Here is a 19,001-nt window from a genome sequence, read left to right as displayed (position 1 = left end):
TTGTTTCTAATTTTCTAGCGTGTGACCCGGGGTGGGCCATCCGGAGGTGCCAAGACCAGTATGTGAGGCATTAGACTGCATCAGGTTCTGCCTTATAAACTTGTGGCAAACCCAAGACTGTGATCCCCTTATGCTCTCCCCATCCCCACACCTCTCCTGAGCTCTGTCAAGGGCATGAAGAACTCTTCCACTGGCCCCAAGTAGTGGGGTGCATTACCCTGCACATTTCCTTCCAGGAAGCAAAGACTTTGTTTTGGGGTGGGGAGGGTGAGGCGACCTTTTTATATAGTGGGAAACGAAGCGGCCGCTTTAAGAGGAGCGCGTGGGTTTGGGGCTGGTGTGTCGGGTCACACGTGATAGTGGTCTCGCTGGCGCTTGTTGATGATGTCGTCGTGGTGCCCCAAGGAAGGATTGGCCGAGGCTGGTCTCGCAGTGATGATTCCCGGGAGCAAGGCGGAAGCGTACGGGACGCCGTAGGGCGGAGGCGGGAGAGGCGAGGGTCGCGATGAGTGGGCTCGGCCGGCTCTTCGGGAGGGGTGAGCCCGGGCGAGACTAGTCCCCGGGAGGTGCTGGCCGCAGGGGGCGCGGGGAGAGCTGGGAGACGCTGTCCTGAAAACCCCGGTGGCCCAGCAAGGCCTTCTCCCGGGGCAGGAGGCGCCGCCTTGTCAGGGCGCCTGGCTCCAGCTGCCTTCCTTCCCCCACCGCGGAGGGAAGAGCTCGAGGCCCGGGAGGGGGCGCGAGTGGAGAGCGTGGCAGCTGCGCTGGCTCCCGCTGTTAAGGCCTGGGGGACAAGTTGCTGCCTGTCGGCATCCAGTCCTTTCCAAAACACTGGTGCTTCCTTTATGCTGGGCCAGAGGCAATCTGAGGTGACCTGAGAAAGACAGCCCTCGTGAGCTCCTCTGTGGTGTGGGAAGACAAGCAAAGTCTGGCATTTACAGCGTAGTGTGGCGACTCCGTGATGGAGAGTTTCCTAAACAAGCAAAATCTGGCATTTACAGTGTAGTGTGGCGACTCTGTGATGGAGATTTTCCTAAGAACCAGGGGTGCATGGAAGAAGCAGGCACGGCGGGTGGTGATCCAGAAGGCTAGAAGTATGCCAGATGGGGGGTTGAGGTTCTCCAGGAAGAGATAACCGTGCAAAACAGAGGCAGGAAAAAGTATGCTATATTTAGGGGAAAAGAGTTCTGGCTGCCCTGTGAGAGTGTGTGTGTGTGTGTGTGTGTGTGTGTGTGTGTGTGTTTGCGCGCGCGCGCTGAAGGAAGAGGAAAGTAGAAGTGTGGATGGAGAGGTAAACGGGGGCCAGATCATGAAGGACCCTGTGTGTCTTAAAGTTTTTTGGATTTTATCCTGTAGGCAGTGGAGAGTATGGAAGGATATTAAGTAGGCTAGGGCTTTCAGATTTTTTTTTTTTTTAATAAGTCTGTTAGAAGTGCAGAAGATGAAGGGAGAAACTGAAATCAGATTTTTTTTCTCTAGCCCCCCTACTTCATTCAGTTTGATCCTGTGGAATCAGGACCTTGAGTATCTCCTAGGATAGCAAGTGGAACAGTAATAAAAAGTGATTGAACTCTGGTGGGGAACACGGTAATGAGGAGGTTATGCATGTGTGGGTGCAGGTGGTATATGGGAAGTCTTTGTACCTTGCACTCACTCAGTTTGCTGTGAACCCAAAACTGCTCTAAGAAAAATTAATTCTATTAAAAAAAACAAAAACAAAAACTGGAAATGACTTGAAAGGTAACTAGGAATAGCAAAAGAATATTGGCTTTGGAAATCATACTCTCACATTTCAATTCCTTTGCAGTCTCTTACTATAGTAGTTGTGATTTTAGACCAAAATGTTAATAACCTCTTTATGCCTGTTTTCACATTTGTAAAGTAGAGAGAGTACGTTCATCGTAGAAAGTTGTTCGGGGATTAACAATAACACAGTCGAGTGCCTAGCACATACTATGCACTCAATAATCGGTGGCTAATATTTTTCCTTCACACAACGTGGGCTGCTCCATTGGACTCCAGAGAAGAAGGAGAGGGGGCCAACCCCTGAAGAGGCAATACAGAAACTGAAGGAGACGGAGAAGATATTGATCAAGAAACAGGAATTTCTGGAGCAGAAGATTGAACAGGAGCTACAAACTGCCAAGAAGCATGGGACCAAGAATAAGAGAGGTAATGGGGGAGGGAAAGGCACCACCAGGGAGGGCCCGGGGCGGGGAGCAAGGGCTTCTGGCTCTGATGTTCAGGGTGTGGGCTGGATCAGCCGCCCTACAGGCTTTGCGGAGGAAGAAAAGGTTGGAACAGCAGCTGGCACAAACCGACGGGACGTTATCCACCCTGGAGTTTCAGCGTGAGGCCATTGAGAATGCCACCACCAATGCAGAAGTGCTTCGTACCATGGAGCTTGCTGCCCAAGGCATGAAGAAGGCCTACCAGGACATGTGGGTACGGGGGGAGGGGAGGAGGGGGCCCAGGTACTGGGGAGAGTAGCTTGATATTGTACTGTGAATCTTAAAACCTCTCCAGATGTGAATTTACAGTAGAGTTGCCTGTGATGGCTAGACCCCTGTCAGCCTCCTTGCTTATTGCAAGGCGACCTCTTTGCTGGCTGGGGCATTCTAGGGAGGAAAGATGATTTTCCTCTTTGTTTTGTTTTGTTTTTTGTGGTTTTTTTGGCTGCCCTGCAAGGCTTGTGGGATCTTAGTTCCCCGACCAGGGATTGAACCCAGGCCCTCCGCAGTGAAAGCGCCCAGTCCTAACCACTGGACTGCCAGGGAATTCCCAATTTTCCTCATTTTTAAAGATCCTTCGGAGAAGAGGGTGCAACCATTCCTCCCCAATGTGTCTTCTTGCCATTTCTTAGCCCAGATTTGCCTCTTTACACTTTTCCAGGGATCTCTTTTACCTAGTAGCCATGGATTTGTCAGTCTGAAGCCACAGGCAGGAGGGTCTTCATTCATGTGAGATGAAAAAGTCAGGGTTGTCACCTGATTTCTGGGCTATGTATCTTGTTCTCAGGGACATTGACAAGGTGGATGAACTGATGGCTGACATCACAGAACAACAGGAGGTGGCCCAGCAGATCTCAGATGCCATTTCTCGACCCGTGGGATTTGGAGACGATGTGGATGAGGTGATTGGGAGTGAGGGGTCAAGGAATATTGGAGAAGGCATGGGACTAGCCAGAAGGAATGCCTAAGAGAATTGTGGGACAGGTTTGGGGGAAACTCCAAAAGTGGTATGTTTTTGGAAGTAGAATTTTCCTTTGTCTTGAGTGATCTTGTCATCCCATATCCAGGATGAACTGTTGGAGGAGCTAGAGGAGCTGGAGCAGGAGGAATTGGCCCGAGAGTTGTTACATGTGGGCGACAAGGAGGAGGAACCCCCAGTCACACTGCCCAGTGTACCCTCTACACATCTTCCTGCAGGGCCAGGTACCCAGGGCTGTTCTGTCATCTCAAGGACTTGAGAGGGTGGGATAGATATGGGGAAAAATTATTCCTCATCCATCCTGCCTGAAAGGATCCAGGCAGAGAGGGTTGCTGCTACAGTTGCACAGGTTGTTGACTGCATAAGGGCACCTGGCTGAAGGGGAATGAGGACTGAAATCAGGCCTGTGCTTCATTCAGCAAACTGTGTCCTCTGGTTTAGGGCTGCAAATGCTGGGAGAAAGAGGCAGCTTCTTCTGATTTGCACAAAGGTGCTGTGGGAATTAGCAGCAGCCCAGCAAGCAAGACCATACCCTTAGGTTCTTTGCTGGGAGAGAGTGTTCACAGGCTCTGAGTGTTATAGGAGGGGATGGTTGGAAGTTGCTGAGGCCTTAACACTTCTTTCTTTCTCTGGGTGTCCTTATCCCCAAAGCTCCCAAAACGGATGAAGATGAAGAAGCACTAAAGCAGTTGGCTGAGTGGGTGTCCTGATGAGTCTGGGCTTGTCTACCTGACGCTGCCTTCATTGTTCTCTTTTCCTTAAGTGCCAAATGCTAAGCTAAAGGAACATGGCCTTGTTGGGAGGTCCTGCTGAGGGTGGTAGTGTGACCCTGCCTGAGAAAAGGGTCTGTCGCCCTCCCATCCCTGGCTCAACCCTGAAGAAGGATCTTGGTGCAGGAGGAGCCCCTGGGCTCCCTTTGATAGCAGTTACAGTGCCCTCGTTCGCAATAAAATTGGGCGGATGGAACCCTAGTGCTTATACTGCCTTGTCTACAACTGAAACTCGTCTCCTGGTCCTTGGAGCTTTGTTTCAAGAAATGAGTAATAATGAGAGTAATGAAGGGGAGTTGGAGCATAGGAGAAATGGGAGCTTCCATTATCTCAACCTACTATGTTCCAGGCAGATACTGTTCCATCTCTCAAGCTGGTGTGTCCTAGAGCTGCCTGGTGCTGAGGGTGAGGAAACTGCCATCTGTTATTTATCCTAGAGCCGTGTGGAGCTGTCCCTGAGCCTTCCCTCATTACTTTCACCCAGTTGTGCCTCTGCCGAGAGAGCCCCGTGACTCACCAGCCATCCCCTTACAAAGCCCACTTTGAAGGGTAGGAAAGGAGACGTACGGGGATAAGGGGTCAATAGGTTTCCTTTCTCCAGAACGCATAGTTCATAGGCTTGGTTTGAACTGTCACTTCAACGTGTAGGAGCAATGATGAGGGACCATGATTCACCAGGATTGTTTCAGTAGTGGGTAAGGTGGCATTTGAAGGAGGAAGGAACCAAGATATTACATACCTCCTGTTACCCATCTCTAAAAGAACGAACATTGCCGTCCCCTTGGACTGTAGACAGGCAGAGCTGTGACCAAACTGAGCAATCAGGGTAGAGCAACTTCTGCCCCACTACTTGAACATTTAGAGTGCATAGAGATAGACAAAACTGAGCATGTACTCAGCCAGAATAATGAAGCCTCCCCAAAGCAGGTGTTCCTCTGAGCACGCCCAACCCACTCACCTATGAGCCACATATGCGCTACACTGTAAATTATAATGTTGACTTAACCAGTGTCAAGATGACTGGTTACAAGCTCTGGGCAGAAACACACCTCTCACCCTCAGCAGTGTTCCCTGCTAAGGTTCCCCTGAGGAAAGAATGTGACTCTACCTGATGGAACTAAAACAGAATTAGATTTATTTTTGGTATAAAAGATTTTTAGCCCAAGACCCTCCTGCTTTGCTCCTCTTTCAACCCCCTCCTTCCGCCACTTTCAGGTACTGATTTCCAAGGATTGGTGACGATTAGTGGTGCTGGGGGGCTGGCACATGGCCTCAAGCAGCCTGATCTCATGGGTGGGTTGCTCAGGCTGGAACTTGAGCACCCAGGGATCCTTGATGATGTCCAGGATGGTGGCACGCTTGGTGGCTTGGCGTAGCGTCTGGAGGACCAGGTTCTAGGGCAGGGGAGAGAGAGGTCTTGGCTGAGCTGGCCCGCATTGTGCCACACAATGAGTAGCTGGACCTAAGAAAGAAGCAGGATAGCCCATCACACCACTCTGGTGAAAGGGAGTGTGGCCCTGACTTTACCCTTAAAAGCCTCCTGTCTGCTCAGAAAGCCAACACCTTGAGGGGAAGGAAAGGAAGGGTTCTGTGGAGGAAATCCTTGCAGAATCCCCTTCTGGCCTAAAGAGATAGAGACTAAAACCTGCTTATCACTCACATCCCAGGTGCAAGCCCAGAGGTTGGCCCTTTAAGCCCTCCCCACTATTCTAGGGCAGGGCAAGGGTGTGGAATGGCCCTGGTATCGGGGGGAGGCTTCCCTGGGGTTGGGAGGTCTAGGTTGGGTATTCCCTCTCTGCAGGTCACCCCTGAGGCCTCAGCCCTCCTGGGGGAGCCAGCACCTTGCACTCCTGGGAGATGGCATAGTTAGGTGGAAAAGTGACCTCCTTCTGAGTCTCTCTCAGCAGTTTCTTGAGATTGGTGTCATCGAAGGGCAGACGGGCAACCAGTAGCGTGTAGAGGATGACGCCCATGCTCCAGGTGTCAGACAGGAAAGGGCTGTAGGGCAGGCCTAGCAGGATCTCCGGGCAGGCATAAGCGAAGCTGCCACAGTAGGTCTGGCTGAGGTGGCTAAAGCAGCTCACTTGGCGGTAAGAAGGGCTACTCCGCACAGACTGGTTAGAAGGCACCATCTTGGCGAAGCCAAAGTCCGATATCTTCACGTTCTCCCTCTTGTCCAGCAACAGGTTCTCCAACTTTAAGTCCCTACCAGCAGCAGAAAGGCTGGGGGTCAGGAGAGGGCTTAGTGTTAGACTGGGAGCTGAAGGGCCAGGGGTCAGAGGCTAGAGATAAGGAAAAGGCAAAGAGGGAAAGAGATGCCATTATGAGGACACAGGGCAGAGAGGAAGGAAAGTCATGGAGTTATGAGCAGAGCCCAAAGGGAAGAGAGGATGGTACCTGAGGATCACTAGGAGCTCACCATCACTTTTCATAAAGTGCTCTGCTCACAGTGGGTACTTAATAAATGTTCTTGACCGGATGATTAAAATAAAGTGGATGAATAGGCCTAGATACTGAGGAGGGAGGTCAAGGGAAGAAAAAAAGAGGGTAGAACATGGAAGACGTGCATAAAACCCCCTTGGGAGCCCAAAGGCCCCAGTCTGGGTGGCAGTGCCCTCACCGGTGCACGATGCCCTTGCTGTGCAGGTAGGCGATGCCCAGGGTCATCTGGGAGAACCACTTGCCAGCAAGGGGCTCAGAGCAGGCCCCATAGTGCTGGATCCACTCAAGGACGTCACCACCCTGAACCAGCTCCAGAATGATGTACACTCGGGATGTGGTCTCGATGGCCTGATAGAAGTTGATGAGATACTTGTGCCGCAGGACCTTCATTACCTGGCCCCAGAAGAGGGACCCATCAAACCCAGGCAGGGAGCACCCTGGCTGCGCTCCCAGCCTTCTCCTACTCTCCCACTGCTACTTTCTTAGAACTTTGCAACAGAATCAAACCCCAGAGGGCTGGTGGCCTATGGACAAACCCTATGCTTTGCACTTTTTACTTTTTGAGGGTCTGGAGGTGAGGTGGAAAGAAGCTGAATTTACATCAAGTAATTTTCCTAGCTGCCTAGTCAGTCATTCAGTTGTGGTATAGGGGTTTCTGGCTCCACCCCCTCCTAACCATACCCCTTTTGAGAAGCCTTAAGCAGCTTGGTCCCTCTTCTAGCCCCCTTTCCAACCTGTATCTCACGGGGCAAGAACTTGTTAAGATAGTCCTCAGAGGCCTTCTTCTTTGAGATGATCTTGACAGCCACCATGACTTTCTGCTTTGTGTAGTAAGCCTCATACACCGTCCCATAGGAGCCATTGCCAATGACTTTGCCCACTTCGTAACCATATTCCTCCATGACAGAGCGGTAGGCCGAGGTGGATGGTGCTTCCAAGGTGTCTCCCTTCCCCATGGTGTTGGGCTTGCTGAGAGCAGGGAGCTTTGCTACTTAAAAGCCTCCTGTCTGCTCAGAAAGCCAACACCTTGAGCCGCTGAAGGCTAGGGTACCAAAGTGAAGTTAGTCTCCAAAAGCTTGCCTATGTAGTCACACAAGTCTGGGATGCTGGGTTCAGCTCTCCACTAGGAGCTTGGAGAGGGAAGAAGGGAGAAGCAGTTCTTTTTGTCTCCACTGGCTGTTGTTACTTCTTTCTCCTCTTGGTTACGGAACTCCCCAAGGTCCCATGTTCCGCACACATCATAATTCACCTTCTATCCACCACTGGCCACAAGGCTTGAGAAGGAAATGCAGTTTGGAACATACTCATTGCTGGAGGTACCTTTATAATCTGGTGAGACTCACTCCGTGGATCTGGTCCTTTCAACCAATCATGTTTATTGAGCACCTGCTATGTGCCAGGCAGTGTACGGAGTCCTGGGAGAAAATAATCAATAAGGCCAAGAGAGACCCTATTCTGCTAGCGTTGATAATCCAGCATGAGAAACACCTGAGTGTCAGAATATCCCAGAGAATCGCAAGGTATTGTAGAAGCATGTTCTAAGGAACCTAACTTTCAAACGTATTCCTTTTTTGGTGGCTTAAAATAACAACCCTTTTTTTTTTTTTTTGGACAAATTCAGCTGGACTCACTTGGGTAATTCAGCTGGTGGCATCATCTCAGCTGGGCTGGTTTGTTTCTGCGTATGATCTCATTATTCAGTAGAGTAGCCCAAGTTCCCTCACACAGTTTGCACTGAATTTCAAGAGAAAAAAAAACAAGCTGCATGACCAATTGAGGCCTAGGCTCCAAAATCACAAAACATCACTTCCATACCTTTATATGCATAAAGACGGTTACAAGGATCACTCGGATTTATGAGGTGGGGATGGAGACTCCTCTTAACCTTGAAATGCATTCTTTTTTAAAAATATTTATTTTGGCTGCACTGGGTCTTAGTTGCGGCACGTGGGATCTTTAGTTGCGGCATGCATGTGGGCTGTAAGTTCCCTGACCAGGGATTGAACCCTGGCCCCCTGCATTGGGAGCGCGGAGTTCTACCCACTGGACCACCAGGGAAGTCCCCTTGAAATGCATTCTTATCTTGCCTTCCATGACCCTGAACTCTACAGTTTTCCTGCCACCCCTCTAGCCATTTCTCAGGTTCCACTGGAGCCTCCCCCACCATCCATCCCTTAATCACACCCCGAGGATTCTATTATAGGCCTTATTTCCTCAGACCTTTCCGTCCTCCCTAAGAATCTCATCGAGACCCCTCATTTCTTAACTCCAGCAAGCCTTCTGCTCCCCTCCCCTCAGTGTGTTCACCCTGAAGTCCAGGGAGTAAATCCGATTTTATTCCCATAACAATTCAGTGCCTCCCCGTTCTCCTTAAGATCAAGTCCAGATTCTTTTATGTGGCTTCAAATTTGACCCTGCTTACCTCTCCGATTTTCTCTTGTAACATACAAGCAATGCTCCAGCCAAACAACTGCTTTTCTTTCATTGTTGCCTCTGTTCTGGCAAACTCCTACTCTCCCTTCAGGACTTAGCTGATGATCTGTTTTAAGGAAGCCTTTACTGACTGTTCAGGCCCAAGTTAGATGTTCCTCCCTCCTGGGTGCTCCCACAGCTCCAATACTTTCTCTAACATGGTGTCTGTAATTGTTTTTCTTGCTTGCATCTCCCACTAGGCTGTAAGGGAGGTCAGCTGATGAGAGAAGGGATATGAAGTCAAAGACTTGAGAAGAAAGGCTTGTGGAGAATGGGAGAGAGCTGATTTGGAAAATGAGCATTACTGGGCAGCACTGAGGGCCCAAATGAGTTTGGAAAACACAACTTATGGACACACAATCTTAACATATCATAGTGTTAAGATTATTTTAGCATTCTGGATATAGGTGTTTGAATATCAACAGACATATTGACCCAAGATTAAGGTTTCACTTAGCAGCTGCCGTGAAAGAAGAATGGAGAGAGGCATCAAGAACACAGGCAAAAATGTGGCTAAAAGGATGGAATGCAGAATCTAAGCTGCTTGGGTTAGGAAGACAAGCTAGAAAAAGGCCAAAGGGCAGGGGGAGGGGTTGCAGGTCTCAGTGAAATGGAACAAGTTTGGTGGGAAAGACAGGACAAGAGGTTGTGGTCAGAGGGGTTATCTGGATTTAAGATGGGGGGGAGGGGGTGGCACACAGAGGAAATAACAAAGGAAGAATCAGAGTTATCTTCCATCCTCCAAAACAAAACAGAAACTCCAACAGATTATACCATAGGCTACTGGTAAATTCCTATTTATTGACAGGCTGATCCTGCTGGCAGGGTGGTTCCAAAGTCCTGTTGGAAGCCAAATCTACATCCTCAGTCTATCAAGATGAACAACTGTCCAGGGCACACAGTGGTAAGGAGGCCCACCCAGCCCCGCCTATCCTCTGCTCCCCTGGATAGGCAGCTTGGTGGCACCTCTGTTCTCATCACGTACAGCAGGTAAACCAGTTTATTCAAGGAATGTGTATTAAGCTGCCTACTGTATACAAAAGCATGTTAGGTTCTGAGGATACCAAGATGGATAAATTATAACCCTCCTGTGAGGAGTTAGCAATTAGCAAGGGAGACAGACACATAAGAAGTTAAAATAACAGTACGGTGAGATAAAGTTCTATAAACAAAGCCTGTAAGGAGATGTAAGGGAAGGCTTTATAGAGAAGGTGGCATTTGCACTGTTCAAAAGAAGTCTCCAGGCAGGTTAAGTAGGGAATGGTAGATTGAACAGTCTAGGCAGAAGGAACTATATATGAAGCTTGCAAGCTTGAGAAAATATGACATTCAAGATTTCAATTTAAATACAGGATAGGGTTCTAGAGGGGAATGTACCTGGAGAAGTAATTTAAATGCAGGTCTGAGAGGCCTAATATGCCAAGCTTTTTTTGACTCTATCCTACGTACTCATGGTTAAATTTTGCTGTGCATCAAAGTCAGAGCTTGTTAAAAAATGCTGATGCCCAGTCACCTCCTTCCCCAAGATCCTGATTTGGTGGAACCCAGGTATCTATGTTGTTTTTTATAAATTTATTTATTTATTTATTTATTTATATTTTTGGCTGCATTGGGTCTTCATTGCCGTGCGCGGGCTTTCTGTAGTTGCGGCAAGCGGGGGCTACTCTTTCTTGCGGTGTGTGGGCTTCTCACTGCGGTGGCTTCTCTTGTTGCTGAGCACAGGCTCTAGGCACGCAGGCTCAGTAGTTGTGGCTCGCAGGCTCTAGAGCGCAGGCTCAGTAGTTGTGGCGCACGGGCTTAGTTGCTCCGCGGCATGTGGGATCTTCCTGGACCAAGGCTCGAACTCATGTCCCCTGCATTGGCAGGCAGATTCTTAACTGCTGTGGCACCAGGGAAGTCCCGGTATCTATGTTTTTAATAAGTCTCCAGCTGAATCTGATGCACACCAAGATTTGAGAACCACTGTTGCAAACTAGTGAATTTAATGAAAAGAAACACACTCACAGATATAGGGAACAAACTAGTGGTTACCAGTGAGAAGGGGGAGGGGGCAATATAGGGGTGGAGGAGTGGGAGGTACAAACTATTGGGAGTAAGATGGGCTCAAGGATGTATTGCACAACACGGGGAATATAGCCAATATTTTGTAATAACTGTAAATGGAAAGTTACCTTTAAAAATTGTATTAAAATTTTTTTTAAAAAAAGAACCACTGTTGCAGGAAATAGGACATCTTTAAGACTAAAAAAAGAAAAAATCCTTGCAGCAGCGGTATGGAAAATGGATCCAAGGGGAGAGATGACCAAGAGACTAGCAAGGTGGCTGTCATGGTAATTTAGGTGAGGGGATGGGGCCTGAACCAAGGCAGCATGGAGGGCAATTTGGAAGATATTCAAGAGAAAAGCAGAGGAGGCTTGGTGGCACTGATCTTATGGGGGGCGGCTGTTAATTGTGAAGGAGGCCCAGGTTTAGAGACCAGGGGGTTGTCACTTAAAAGATTATTCCAAAACCACTCTAAGTTACTTTTCTGATTACAAAATTCATTGATTCTCTAAAAAACTCAACCCCCTACTTCCTGGAACCTCACCTCCTCCTGCGGGGAGGAGGGCTGGGTCAGAGAGAGCAGAAGTGAGTAAATGAAGGGCTTTCCAAGCCAGAAACCGCTTGAGATTTTCCACTTTCTTTACTCGAGGAAAGGAAACCTTAAGTTGCTCCCAGGTGGCCAAAACGAAGTCACGGCCCCTGGCTCTGATCTCCAGAGGAATTTCCCTAATGGCAGATCCCTTGACAGGATAAACTTTTCCAGAATAATCTGCAATACAAAATTAAGAGATGCTCAAACACATATACAGAGATAAATAAAGAATAAAAACATAGAGACCGAAGCAAGCATGTCAAGGTTCTTTACCTGCAATTAACAACAAGCGTCGGGGGCGGGCGGGGGGTGGGCGGCTGGGCTTCCCTGGTGGCGCAGTGGTTGAGAATCTGCTTGCCAATGCAGGGGACATGGGTTCGAGCCCCGGTCTGGGAAGATCCCACATGCCGCGGAGCAACTAGGCCCATGTGCCATAACTACTGAGCCTGCGCGTCTGGAGCCTGTGCTCCGCAACAAGAGAGGCCGCGACAGTCAGAGGCCCCCGCTCGCCGCAACTAGAGAAAGCCCTCACACAGAAACGAAGACCCAACACACCCAAAAGTAAAAATAAGTAAATAACATTAAAAAAACAAACAAAAAACAACAACAAGCGTCAGGCTGCCCAGTTCACGGGGTAAAAGAGCAAATACCCGATCTCTTTGCGTGCCTCTGCACCAAACCTGGCCCAGGCTTGCCTATCGTCGGACACGGGACCGTCGCTATACGGTCAGGGAGGCCTCCAGTACAGCCTTGGTAAGATTTTTATTTACGGCATTTGGTTTTTGGCGAGAGGCCATTCAGGACGGATGGCAGAGCAGCAGTGAGGTGAGATCCGATTCTAGGACCCTTGTATGGGCTGTGTCCTCTGCTGTCCTTCCACAGCGACGCCCAAAGCCTCACCCCCGCCCGGGTTGAGGACCTTGAACCGCCTCTCGGGGCTCGGCCTCAGCAGTCGGTGGCGAGTCCCATTGGTTCAGCCGGCAAACGCTTCGGGCGTCCCCTAGGTGTGGGCGCAGCCGCCGGCCGGGCTCCGGGTCCCGGGCAGTCACTGGGCGCGAGCAGCGGGCACTGCTCTCGGGCGCCCAACCCAAACCTTCCCGGGGATAGGCGGCCGGACCCGCGGCAACGCTTATCCAAAAAGGGCGTTTGTGTCCTCGTAGCCAGGTCTCAACCGCAACCCGCCCTGGAAAAACCTGGGAGCTTCGGAGCGGCCTCGGCCTGGGGGGAGTGGCCCACTCCAAGCTCCAGGAAAAGAGCTTTCCGCCGGGCTGAGGTCCCCTCGGGTGAAGGCGGAAGAGGGAAGACTGACGTGTCCTGAGCTGCCCTCAGGTCGCCGGGAGGGCCCCCCACCCCGCTCCTTGCCGGGCGACGGGCTAGCCCGAGACTCGCGGGGTCTCCAGAGCTGGGCCGGGCCTCCAGCCGTAGAAAGGTTCCCCAGGGAGCACTGAAGTGAGCCGGCCGCGATGTTTTGCGGTGCGGCCGCAGCCGCTGCGATCAGGCACCGCGGCGGCCAGCCCCATGGAGGTCGGTTGTCAAGTCCTCTCCAGGCCCCCCCGCTAGCGCGCGGCTCTGGGGGAGACCCCGGCAGGAGCGCGAGGGCGGCTGCAGGGCCGCAGAGGCCGCTGGCGCCGCCTCGGCCAGCCCTTCCCGCGCGGAGAGCACCCCGGGGCTGCGGCGGGAAGGTGCCGGACGTGCGGGGCCGCGTGGCGTTGCCATGGAAACGGGCTGGGGCGCGTGGGGAGGTCCCGGGCAGGCGGGCTGCCGGAGGGGGGGGGCACCCCAGGTTGGGAGGACTACATAGCCGAGGCGGAGCCCAGTGTTCGAGCTAGAGGGACATGCTGTGGTGTGGCGGTGGGGAGGTGGCCTCCTGAGGGAGGGTCGGAAAGGCCAAGGGGAGGAATTGGAGCCATTGGCTTCAGTTCAAAGAACCTGACCTGGGGAGTCATTCGATCCCTGGTTCCCATAACTGCAGGACTCCCCCAAACAGGTTCCGCTGCCTTAAGGATGACAGTCCTAGGCCACCCTGGAAGTTGGAGCTGCCGGTGGTTGCCACTCCTGCTGCTGCTGTTGCTGGGCACAGGTCGAGATCCAGGGGTGGAAGGTGTGACACACTACAAGGCCGGCGACCCCGTCATTCTGTATGTCAACAAAGTGGGACCTTACCATAACCCTCAGGAGACTTACCACTACTATCAGCTTCCAGTCTGCTGTCCTGAGAAGATACGCCACAAAAGCCTTAGCCTGGGTGAAGTGCTGGATGGGGACCGGATGGCTGAGTCTTTGTACGAGATCCGCTTTCGGGAGAATGTGGAGAAGAGAATTCTGTGCCACATGCAGCTCAGTTCCGCACAGGTCAGCCTCTCCACACTGACTAGAACTTAGCCCTCCCTCCCAGGACCTAATAACAGTGCCTTAGGTTTATGGTTTTCAAAGCACCTTTATGGAAATGATCTGATTTGATTCTAAGTACAACCTCATGTGGCAGGCAGGGAAGGTAGTATTTATTATTTGCATTTGGTTGATGAAGAAACATGCTTGCTCAGAAGTAACCTCTTCAAGACTACATGGATAGTGGATTGCAGAGTTGACATTAGAGCCCAGGGCTCCTGACTCGAAGCTTCTCTGTTGGTAATAAGGTCCCAACTATCACACCTACGTAGTCATTTTTTGCCATTCCTACCTCTTGGCTTCTTTAACTGGCTCCTTTACACGCTACCTAATTTTCCCTATCATGCTTTTTTCTTCAGCAATTCCTATCTTAGGGCACTTTTCCTTAGTCTACTCCAGACCTTCCTACACCTCCCTCTCCTCCTAGGCCTTCATCCTGTCAAGTCATACTTGCTCATTTCGGAGAATCCCAACATACTAGGGTCTACCCAGTGTTTCTCAGCAGGGGACTTTTGTCTCTCAAGAGACATCTGGCAATGTTTGGAGATTTTTTTCTAATTAATTAATGTATTTATGTTTGGCTGCATTGGGTCTTTGTTGCAGTGCACGGGCCTCTCGTTGCGGTGGCTTCTCTTGTTGCGGAGCACGGGCTCTAGGCGCGCGGGCTTCAGTAGTTGTGGCGCACGGGCTTAGTTGCTCTGCGGCATGTGGGATCTTCCCGGACCATGGCTCGAACCCGTGTCCCCTGCATTGGCAGGTGGATTCTTAACCACTGCACCACCAGGGAAGTCCTCTGAAGATATTTTTGATTGTCACTACCGGGGGACGCTACTGACATCTAGTGAGAAGAAGCCAGGAACGGAGCATCTTACAATTCATAGGGCAGCCCCCCACAACAAAGCATTTTCCAGCTCAAAATGCCATTAGTGGGGCTGCCCTGGTGGCACAGTGGTTGAGAATCCACCTGCCAATGGGTTCGAGCCCTGGTCCGGGAAGATCCCACAAGCCGCAGAGCAACTAAGCCCGTGTGCCACAACTACTGAGCCTGCGCTCTAGAGCCCGTGAGCCACAACTACTGAAGCCCGTGCACCTAGAGCCCGTGCTCCACAACAAGAGAAGCCACCGCAATGAGAAGCCCACACACCACAACGAAGAGTAGCCCCTGCTCTCCACAACTAGAGAAAAGCCCACGCGCAGCAATGAAGACCCAATGCAGCCAAAAATAAATAATTAATTAATTTTAAAAAAAAATGTCATTAGTGCTGAGGTTGAAACCCTGCTCTAATCCAATGCCTGGGGAGGCCTTGTCTGACTCCTAACTTGCTCTTTTTAGGTGGAACAGCTGCGCCAGGCCATTGAGGAACTATACTACTTTGAATTTGTGGTGGACGACTTGCCAATCCGTGGCTTTGTGGGCTACATGGAGGAGAGTGGCTTCCTGCCTCACAGCCACAAGATAGGACTCTGGACCCATTTGGACTTCCACCTAGAATTCCACGGAGATCGTATTATATTTGCCAATGTCTCAGTGCGGGACGTCAAGCCCCACAGTTTAGATGGGTTACGACCTGATGAGTTCCTAGGCCTCACCCACACCTACAGTGTGCGCTGGTCTGAGACTTCAGTCGAGCGTCGGAGTGACAGGCGCCGTGGTGATGATGGTGGTTTCTTTCCCCGAACACTGGAAATCCATTGGTTGTCCATCATTAATTCCATGGTGCTTGTGTTTTTACTGGTGGGTTTTGTGGCTGTCATTCTCATGCGTGTGCTTCGAAATGACCTGGCTCGGTACAACTTGGATGAAGAGACAACCTCTGGAGGTTCTGGTGATGACTTTGACCAAGGTGACAATGGCTGGAAAATTATCCATACAGATGTCTTCCGCTTCCCTCCATACCGTGGTCTGCTCTGTGCTGTGCTTGGTGTGGGTGCCCAGTTCCTGGCCCTTGGCACTGGTAAGGTGATAAAAATTAATTAGGGATTTCTCTCAAGGGGTAGAACTAAGTAGGTAGTTTGTTCAGAAAAAGATCTACAGATCTTCTCTTCTGTCCAAGGTGAGGGGCAGACCTAAGGGGTGGAATGGCTCTAGCAAGGATGTGTATATTCTGTTGTGGGTTTTCTGGACAACAGAACTGGGGGATGTTGTTTTGATGGAAGCCCTGGGTCTGGGAGAAAGGGGGCTGGCTGATGTCTCTGAATTTGCCGGAAGAGGGATAGGTGAGACCTAACACAGACTTTCCACTACCACGCTGCAGGCATTATTGTCATGGCGCTGCTGGGCACGTTCAATGTGCACCGTCACGGGGCTATTAACTCAGCAGCCATCTTGTTGTATGCCCTGACTTGCTGCATCTCTGGCTACGTGTCCAGCCACTTCTACCGGCAGATTGGAGGCGAGCGTTGGGTGTGGAACATCATTCTCACCACCAGTCTCTTCTCTGGTGAGGACTGCCCTTTCCTCAGTGGGCCAATTTAGGAACTTAGAACACATCATGGAACCTGAGATAGAGTCAGAGTAAGGCTTTTAAGGGAATGAAAATAGGTAAAAGAAACACTAAGGAAACCATTCAAAAGACAAAAAATTCATTTCTTTTTTTTTTGCATAGTTAAATATTAAGCCCTTGAAATATTTTAGGCAACGTGATAAGCACTTGACATGCCTTCATCTCATTTAATTCTCACACTGACTTTATGAAATAGGTAATATTGTCCCCATTTTACAGATGAGGAAATTGAACTTCAGGCTGGTTAGGTAACTTGCCTGAGATTATACTCCTAAAAAGCAGAGAATCAGGTTTCAGACCTAGGCAGTCAAACTCTAGACCCTGTATTCTCAACCATTACACTGAAATAACACTCTTGAATTTATCTTTTGAGACTCCCTTTTCTCCCCCCACGTTTTTTTTTTTTGGCCACGCTGCACAGCATGTGGGATCCCAATTCCCTGATCAGGGATTGAACCTGTGCCCCCTGCATTGGAGGCGCGGAGTCTTAACCACTGTACCACCAGGGAAGTCCCTCCCCAAGCTTTTTTAATTTTGAAAGTGGGCCTCCCCACTCTAGCCTTTCAAGCCAGCTTGTCCTTTCAAAGGCAGTCGTGGTTTGCATTCTGAACCTCTTGTGTTTCCAACTGTTAAGTGTCTGATTTCTGTTCTACCACATTTACATTTGAACCAGGGCTTTCTGAAAACAGAGCCTTAATCAAATGAATGTCTCATACTAGGAATCACCCGTGCCACAGCAGGACAGGCCCTTGGAGGCAGGTGGATTTGTGTCACTCTTAGATCATTATGTAACGGCTTGCTTAGATCCTTAATGATAATGGGTAGGGGAGGGAGTGTTGGTAAGCTAAGGAACAAAGAGCAAGACATGAAAGGGTGGAGTCAGCCTGGGAGCAGGATGTTTCACTCCTCATGCCTTTAGGTCCAGTCTTATTGGGTGCTCCCAGGGATGTAGCTCCTAGTGCTAACTCTCCCTCTCGGGCCCATCCCTGCAGTGCCTTTCTTCCTGACATGGAGTGTGGTGAACTCCGTGCATTGGGCCAATGGTTCAACACAGGCTCTGCCAGCCACCACCATCCTGCTGCTTCTGACGGTTTGGCTGCTGGTGGGCTTTCCCCTCACTGTCATTGGAGGTATCTTCGGGAAGAACAACGCTAGCCCCTTTGATGCACCTTGTCGCACCAAGAACATAGCTCGGGAAATCCCGCCCCAGCCCTGGTACAAGTCTACTCTCATCCACATGACTGTTGGAGGCTTCCTGCCTTTCAGGTATCCTCCCTTTATTCCATGGCCATCACTCTCAGGATCCTGACCTTAACTTTCCCCTTCCCTACTCACCCTGTACCGTAACCCATTGTCAGTGATAATCCCTGGTTCAGCTGTACCATTAAGAGTTCACTAAATGGTTCCTACTTTCTCCAACCAGGACTGAGCTTGAATCAGTTCAAATATGAGGGTGTCTCACTTGTGAAGCTCTCCAGAGACATTGCTCCTTTCACTATCTTCCTAGTTTCTGACTTTGGTGACACCACGTGGGGCTTAAAACCCATTTGATTACTCATCCAATTTATCGAGTACCTTTTAGTGCCAGACAAATACAGTGGAAAATAGAACAGACAAGATCCCTGCTCTCAACCTACCAAAGAAGATGTTCTTGAAATGAGAGCAGCTAATCATAGGTAAAAGAATCCCCATCAAGCCAGGAACTCCAGGGCAGGGAGTAGAGGGGGCCCACTATCCACAGTGACCCAGTAACATGGAGGGGTGGTGGCTGGATTTTGGCCTGGCCACTGTGCTGGCAGTGCACAGCCCTTTAATGCTGTGTATCGTTTCTTCTCTTCACAGTGCCATCTCTGTGGAGCTGTACTACATCTTTGCCACAGTCTGGGGTCGGGAGCAGTACACTTTGTATGGCATCCTCTTCTTCGTCTTCGCCATCCTGCTGAGCGTGGGGGCTTGCATCTCCATCGCACTCACCTACTTCCAGTTGTCTGGGGAGGATTACCGCTGGTGGTGGCGATCTGTGCTGAGTGTTGGCTCCACTGGGCTCTTCATCTTCTTCTACTCAGTTTTCTACTATGCCCGGCGCTCCAACATGTCAGGGGTGGTACAGACAGTAGAGTTCTTTGGCTACTCCTTACTCACTGGATATGTCTTCTTCCTCATGCTGGGCACCATCTCCTTTTTTTCTTCCCTAAAGTTCATCCGTTATATCTATGTTAACCTCAAGATGGACTGAGTTTTGGGTGGCAAAACTATCACTTTTCTTTCCCTTTCTTCATGCCCTATTGATCTCTTACCAACATCTCTTCTGATTGAGTGACTGAGTTGTGTGATGGTTTTGTTGCCTTCCCCTTTGCCCTTTGGGCCTCCCTTCCCCAGAGAGGGCCGGGAAATTATAAATCTCTATTATATAAGGAGTATATATTTGAACTTTTTAAGTTGCCTTTTTTTGGTCCTAATTTTTCTTTTTACAATACCAAAATAAAATTTATTAAGAAACAGGATCCTGTAGTTGGAGGGTTTGGTCTGGATATAGGAACTCGTGCCCTGCCGTTAAGGGCACTGTCCCCTAGGAAGGCGGGT

The 19,001-nt window shown here is 50.2% G+C and overlaps 3 protein-coding genes and 1 long non-coding RNA gene across 5 annotated transcripts; 2 read left to right on the top strand and 2 right to left on the bottom strand.

Moving 5' to 3' along the window:
* Nucleotides 1-78: 78 nt before the first annotated feature.
* CHMP4A (charged multivesicular body protein 4A) lies at nucleotides 79-4,208 on the top strand. Its single transcript, XM_059913964.1, has 6 exons — nucleotides 79-536; nucleotides 2,020-2,169; nucleotides 2,261-2,438; nucleotides 3,016-3,130; nucleotides 3,296-3,431; nucleotides 3,859-4,208. Exons 1-6 carry the CDS (start codon nucleotides 506-508, stop codon nucleotides 3,915-3,917), a joined length of 669 nt encoding a protein of 222 aa, XP_059769947.1. The 5' UTR covers nucleotides 79-505; the 3' UTR covers nucleotides 3,918-4,208.
* Nucleotides 4,209-5,188: 980 nt separating this feature from the next.
* On the bottom strand, nucleotides 5,189-7,921 carry TSSK4 (testis specific serine kinase 4). The gene is made up of 4 exons (XM_059913967.1): nucleotides 7,154-7,921; nucleotides 6,598-6,812; nucleotides 5,819-6,218; nucleotides 5,189-5,371 (listed from the first exon to the last, which is right to left on the bottom strand). Exons 1-4 carry the CDS (start codon nucleotides 7,373-7,375, stop codon nucleotides 5,189-5,191), a joined length of 1,020 nt encoding a protein of 339 aa, XP_059769950.1. The 5' UTR covers nucleotides 7,376-7,921.
* A 2,933-nt stretch (nucleotides 7,922-10,854) lies between these two features.
* Nucleotides 10,855-13,360, bottom strand: LOC132359625 (uncharacterized). The gene is made up of 2 exons (XR_009500891.1): nucleotides 11,800-13,360; nucleotides 10,855-11,703 (listed from the first exon to the last, which is right to left on the bottom strand). It is a non-coding gene; the product is annotated as an uncharacterized LOC132359625 (long non-coding RNA).
* Nucleotides 12,631-18,922, top strand: TM9SF1 (transmembrane 9 superfamily member 1). 2 transcript variants are annotated; one of them, XM_059913945.1, is made up of 6 exons: nucleotides 12,631-13,050; nucleotides 13,514-13,878; nucleotides 15,248-15,869; nucleotides 16,170-16,355; nucleotides 17,411-17,684; nucleotides 18,261-18,922. In XM_059913945.1, exons 1-6 carry the CDS (start codon nucleotides 12,990-12,992, stop codon nucleotides 18,652-18,654), a joined length of 1,902 nt encoding a protein of 633 aa, XP_059769928.1. In that variant the 5' UTR covers nucleotides 12,631-12,989; the 3' UTR covers nucleotides 18,655-18,922. The 2 variants fall into 2 exon arrangements, with proteins under 2 accessions (XP_059769928.1, XP_059769929.1); XM_059913946.1 differs by lacking the exon at nucleotides 12,631-13,050 and adding an exon at nucleotides 13,074-13,208.
* Nucleotides 18,923-19,001: the final 79 nt, after the last annotated feature.

Source organism: Balaenoptera ricei, chromosome 2 (assembly GCF_028023285.1).
Source record: "Balaenoptera ricei isolate mBalRic1 chromosome 2, mBalRic1.hap2, whole genome shotgun sequence".
NCBI lineage: Eukaryota > Metazoa > Chordata > Mammalia > Artiodactyla > Balaenopteridae > Balaenoptera > Balaenoptera ricei.
This window is presented reverse-complemented; position numbering and strand designations above follow the sequence as displayed.

Coding starts and splice junctions, on each gene's coding strand:
- CHMP4A (XM_059913964.1), top strand. CDS start 506: ATGAGTGGGCTCGGCCGGCTCTTCGGGAGGG. Junction 2,170..2,260: donor TGGGACCAAGAATAAGAGAG/GTAATGGGGGAG, acceptor GGGCTGGATCAG/CCGCCCTACAGGCTTTGCGG. Junction 3,432..3,858: donor ACATCTTCCTGCAGGGCCAG/GTACCCAGGGCT, acceptor TTATCCCCAAAG/CTCCCAAAACGGATGAAGAT.
- TSSK4 (XM_059913967.1), bottom strand. CDS start 7,375: ATGGGGAAGGGAGACACCTTGGAAGCACCATCCACCTCGGCCTACCGC. Junction 6,813..7,153: donor TCTTGCCCCGTGAGATACAG/GTTGGAAAGGGG, acceptor TTCTGGGGCCAG/GTAATGAAGGTCCTGCGGCA. Junction 5,372..5,818: donor CCATCTCCCAGGAGTGCAAG/GTGCTGGCTCCC, acceptor CCCCTGCCCTAG/AACCTGGTCCTCCAGACGCT.
- TM9SF1 (XM_059913945.1), top strand. CDS start 12,990: ATGTTTTGCGGTGCGGCCGCAGCCGCTGCGATCAGGCACCGCGGCGGC. Junction 13,051..13,513: donor CGGCGGCCAGCCCCATGGAG/GTCGGTTGTCAA, acceptor TCCCCCAAACAG/GTTCCGCTGCCTTAAGGATG. Junction 17,685..18,260: donor GGAGGCTTCCTGCCTTTCAG/GTATCCTCCCTT, acceptor TTCTCTTCACAG/TGCCATCTCTGTGGAGCTGT.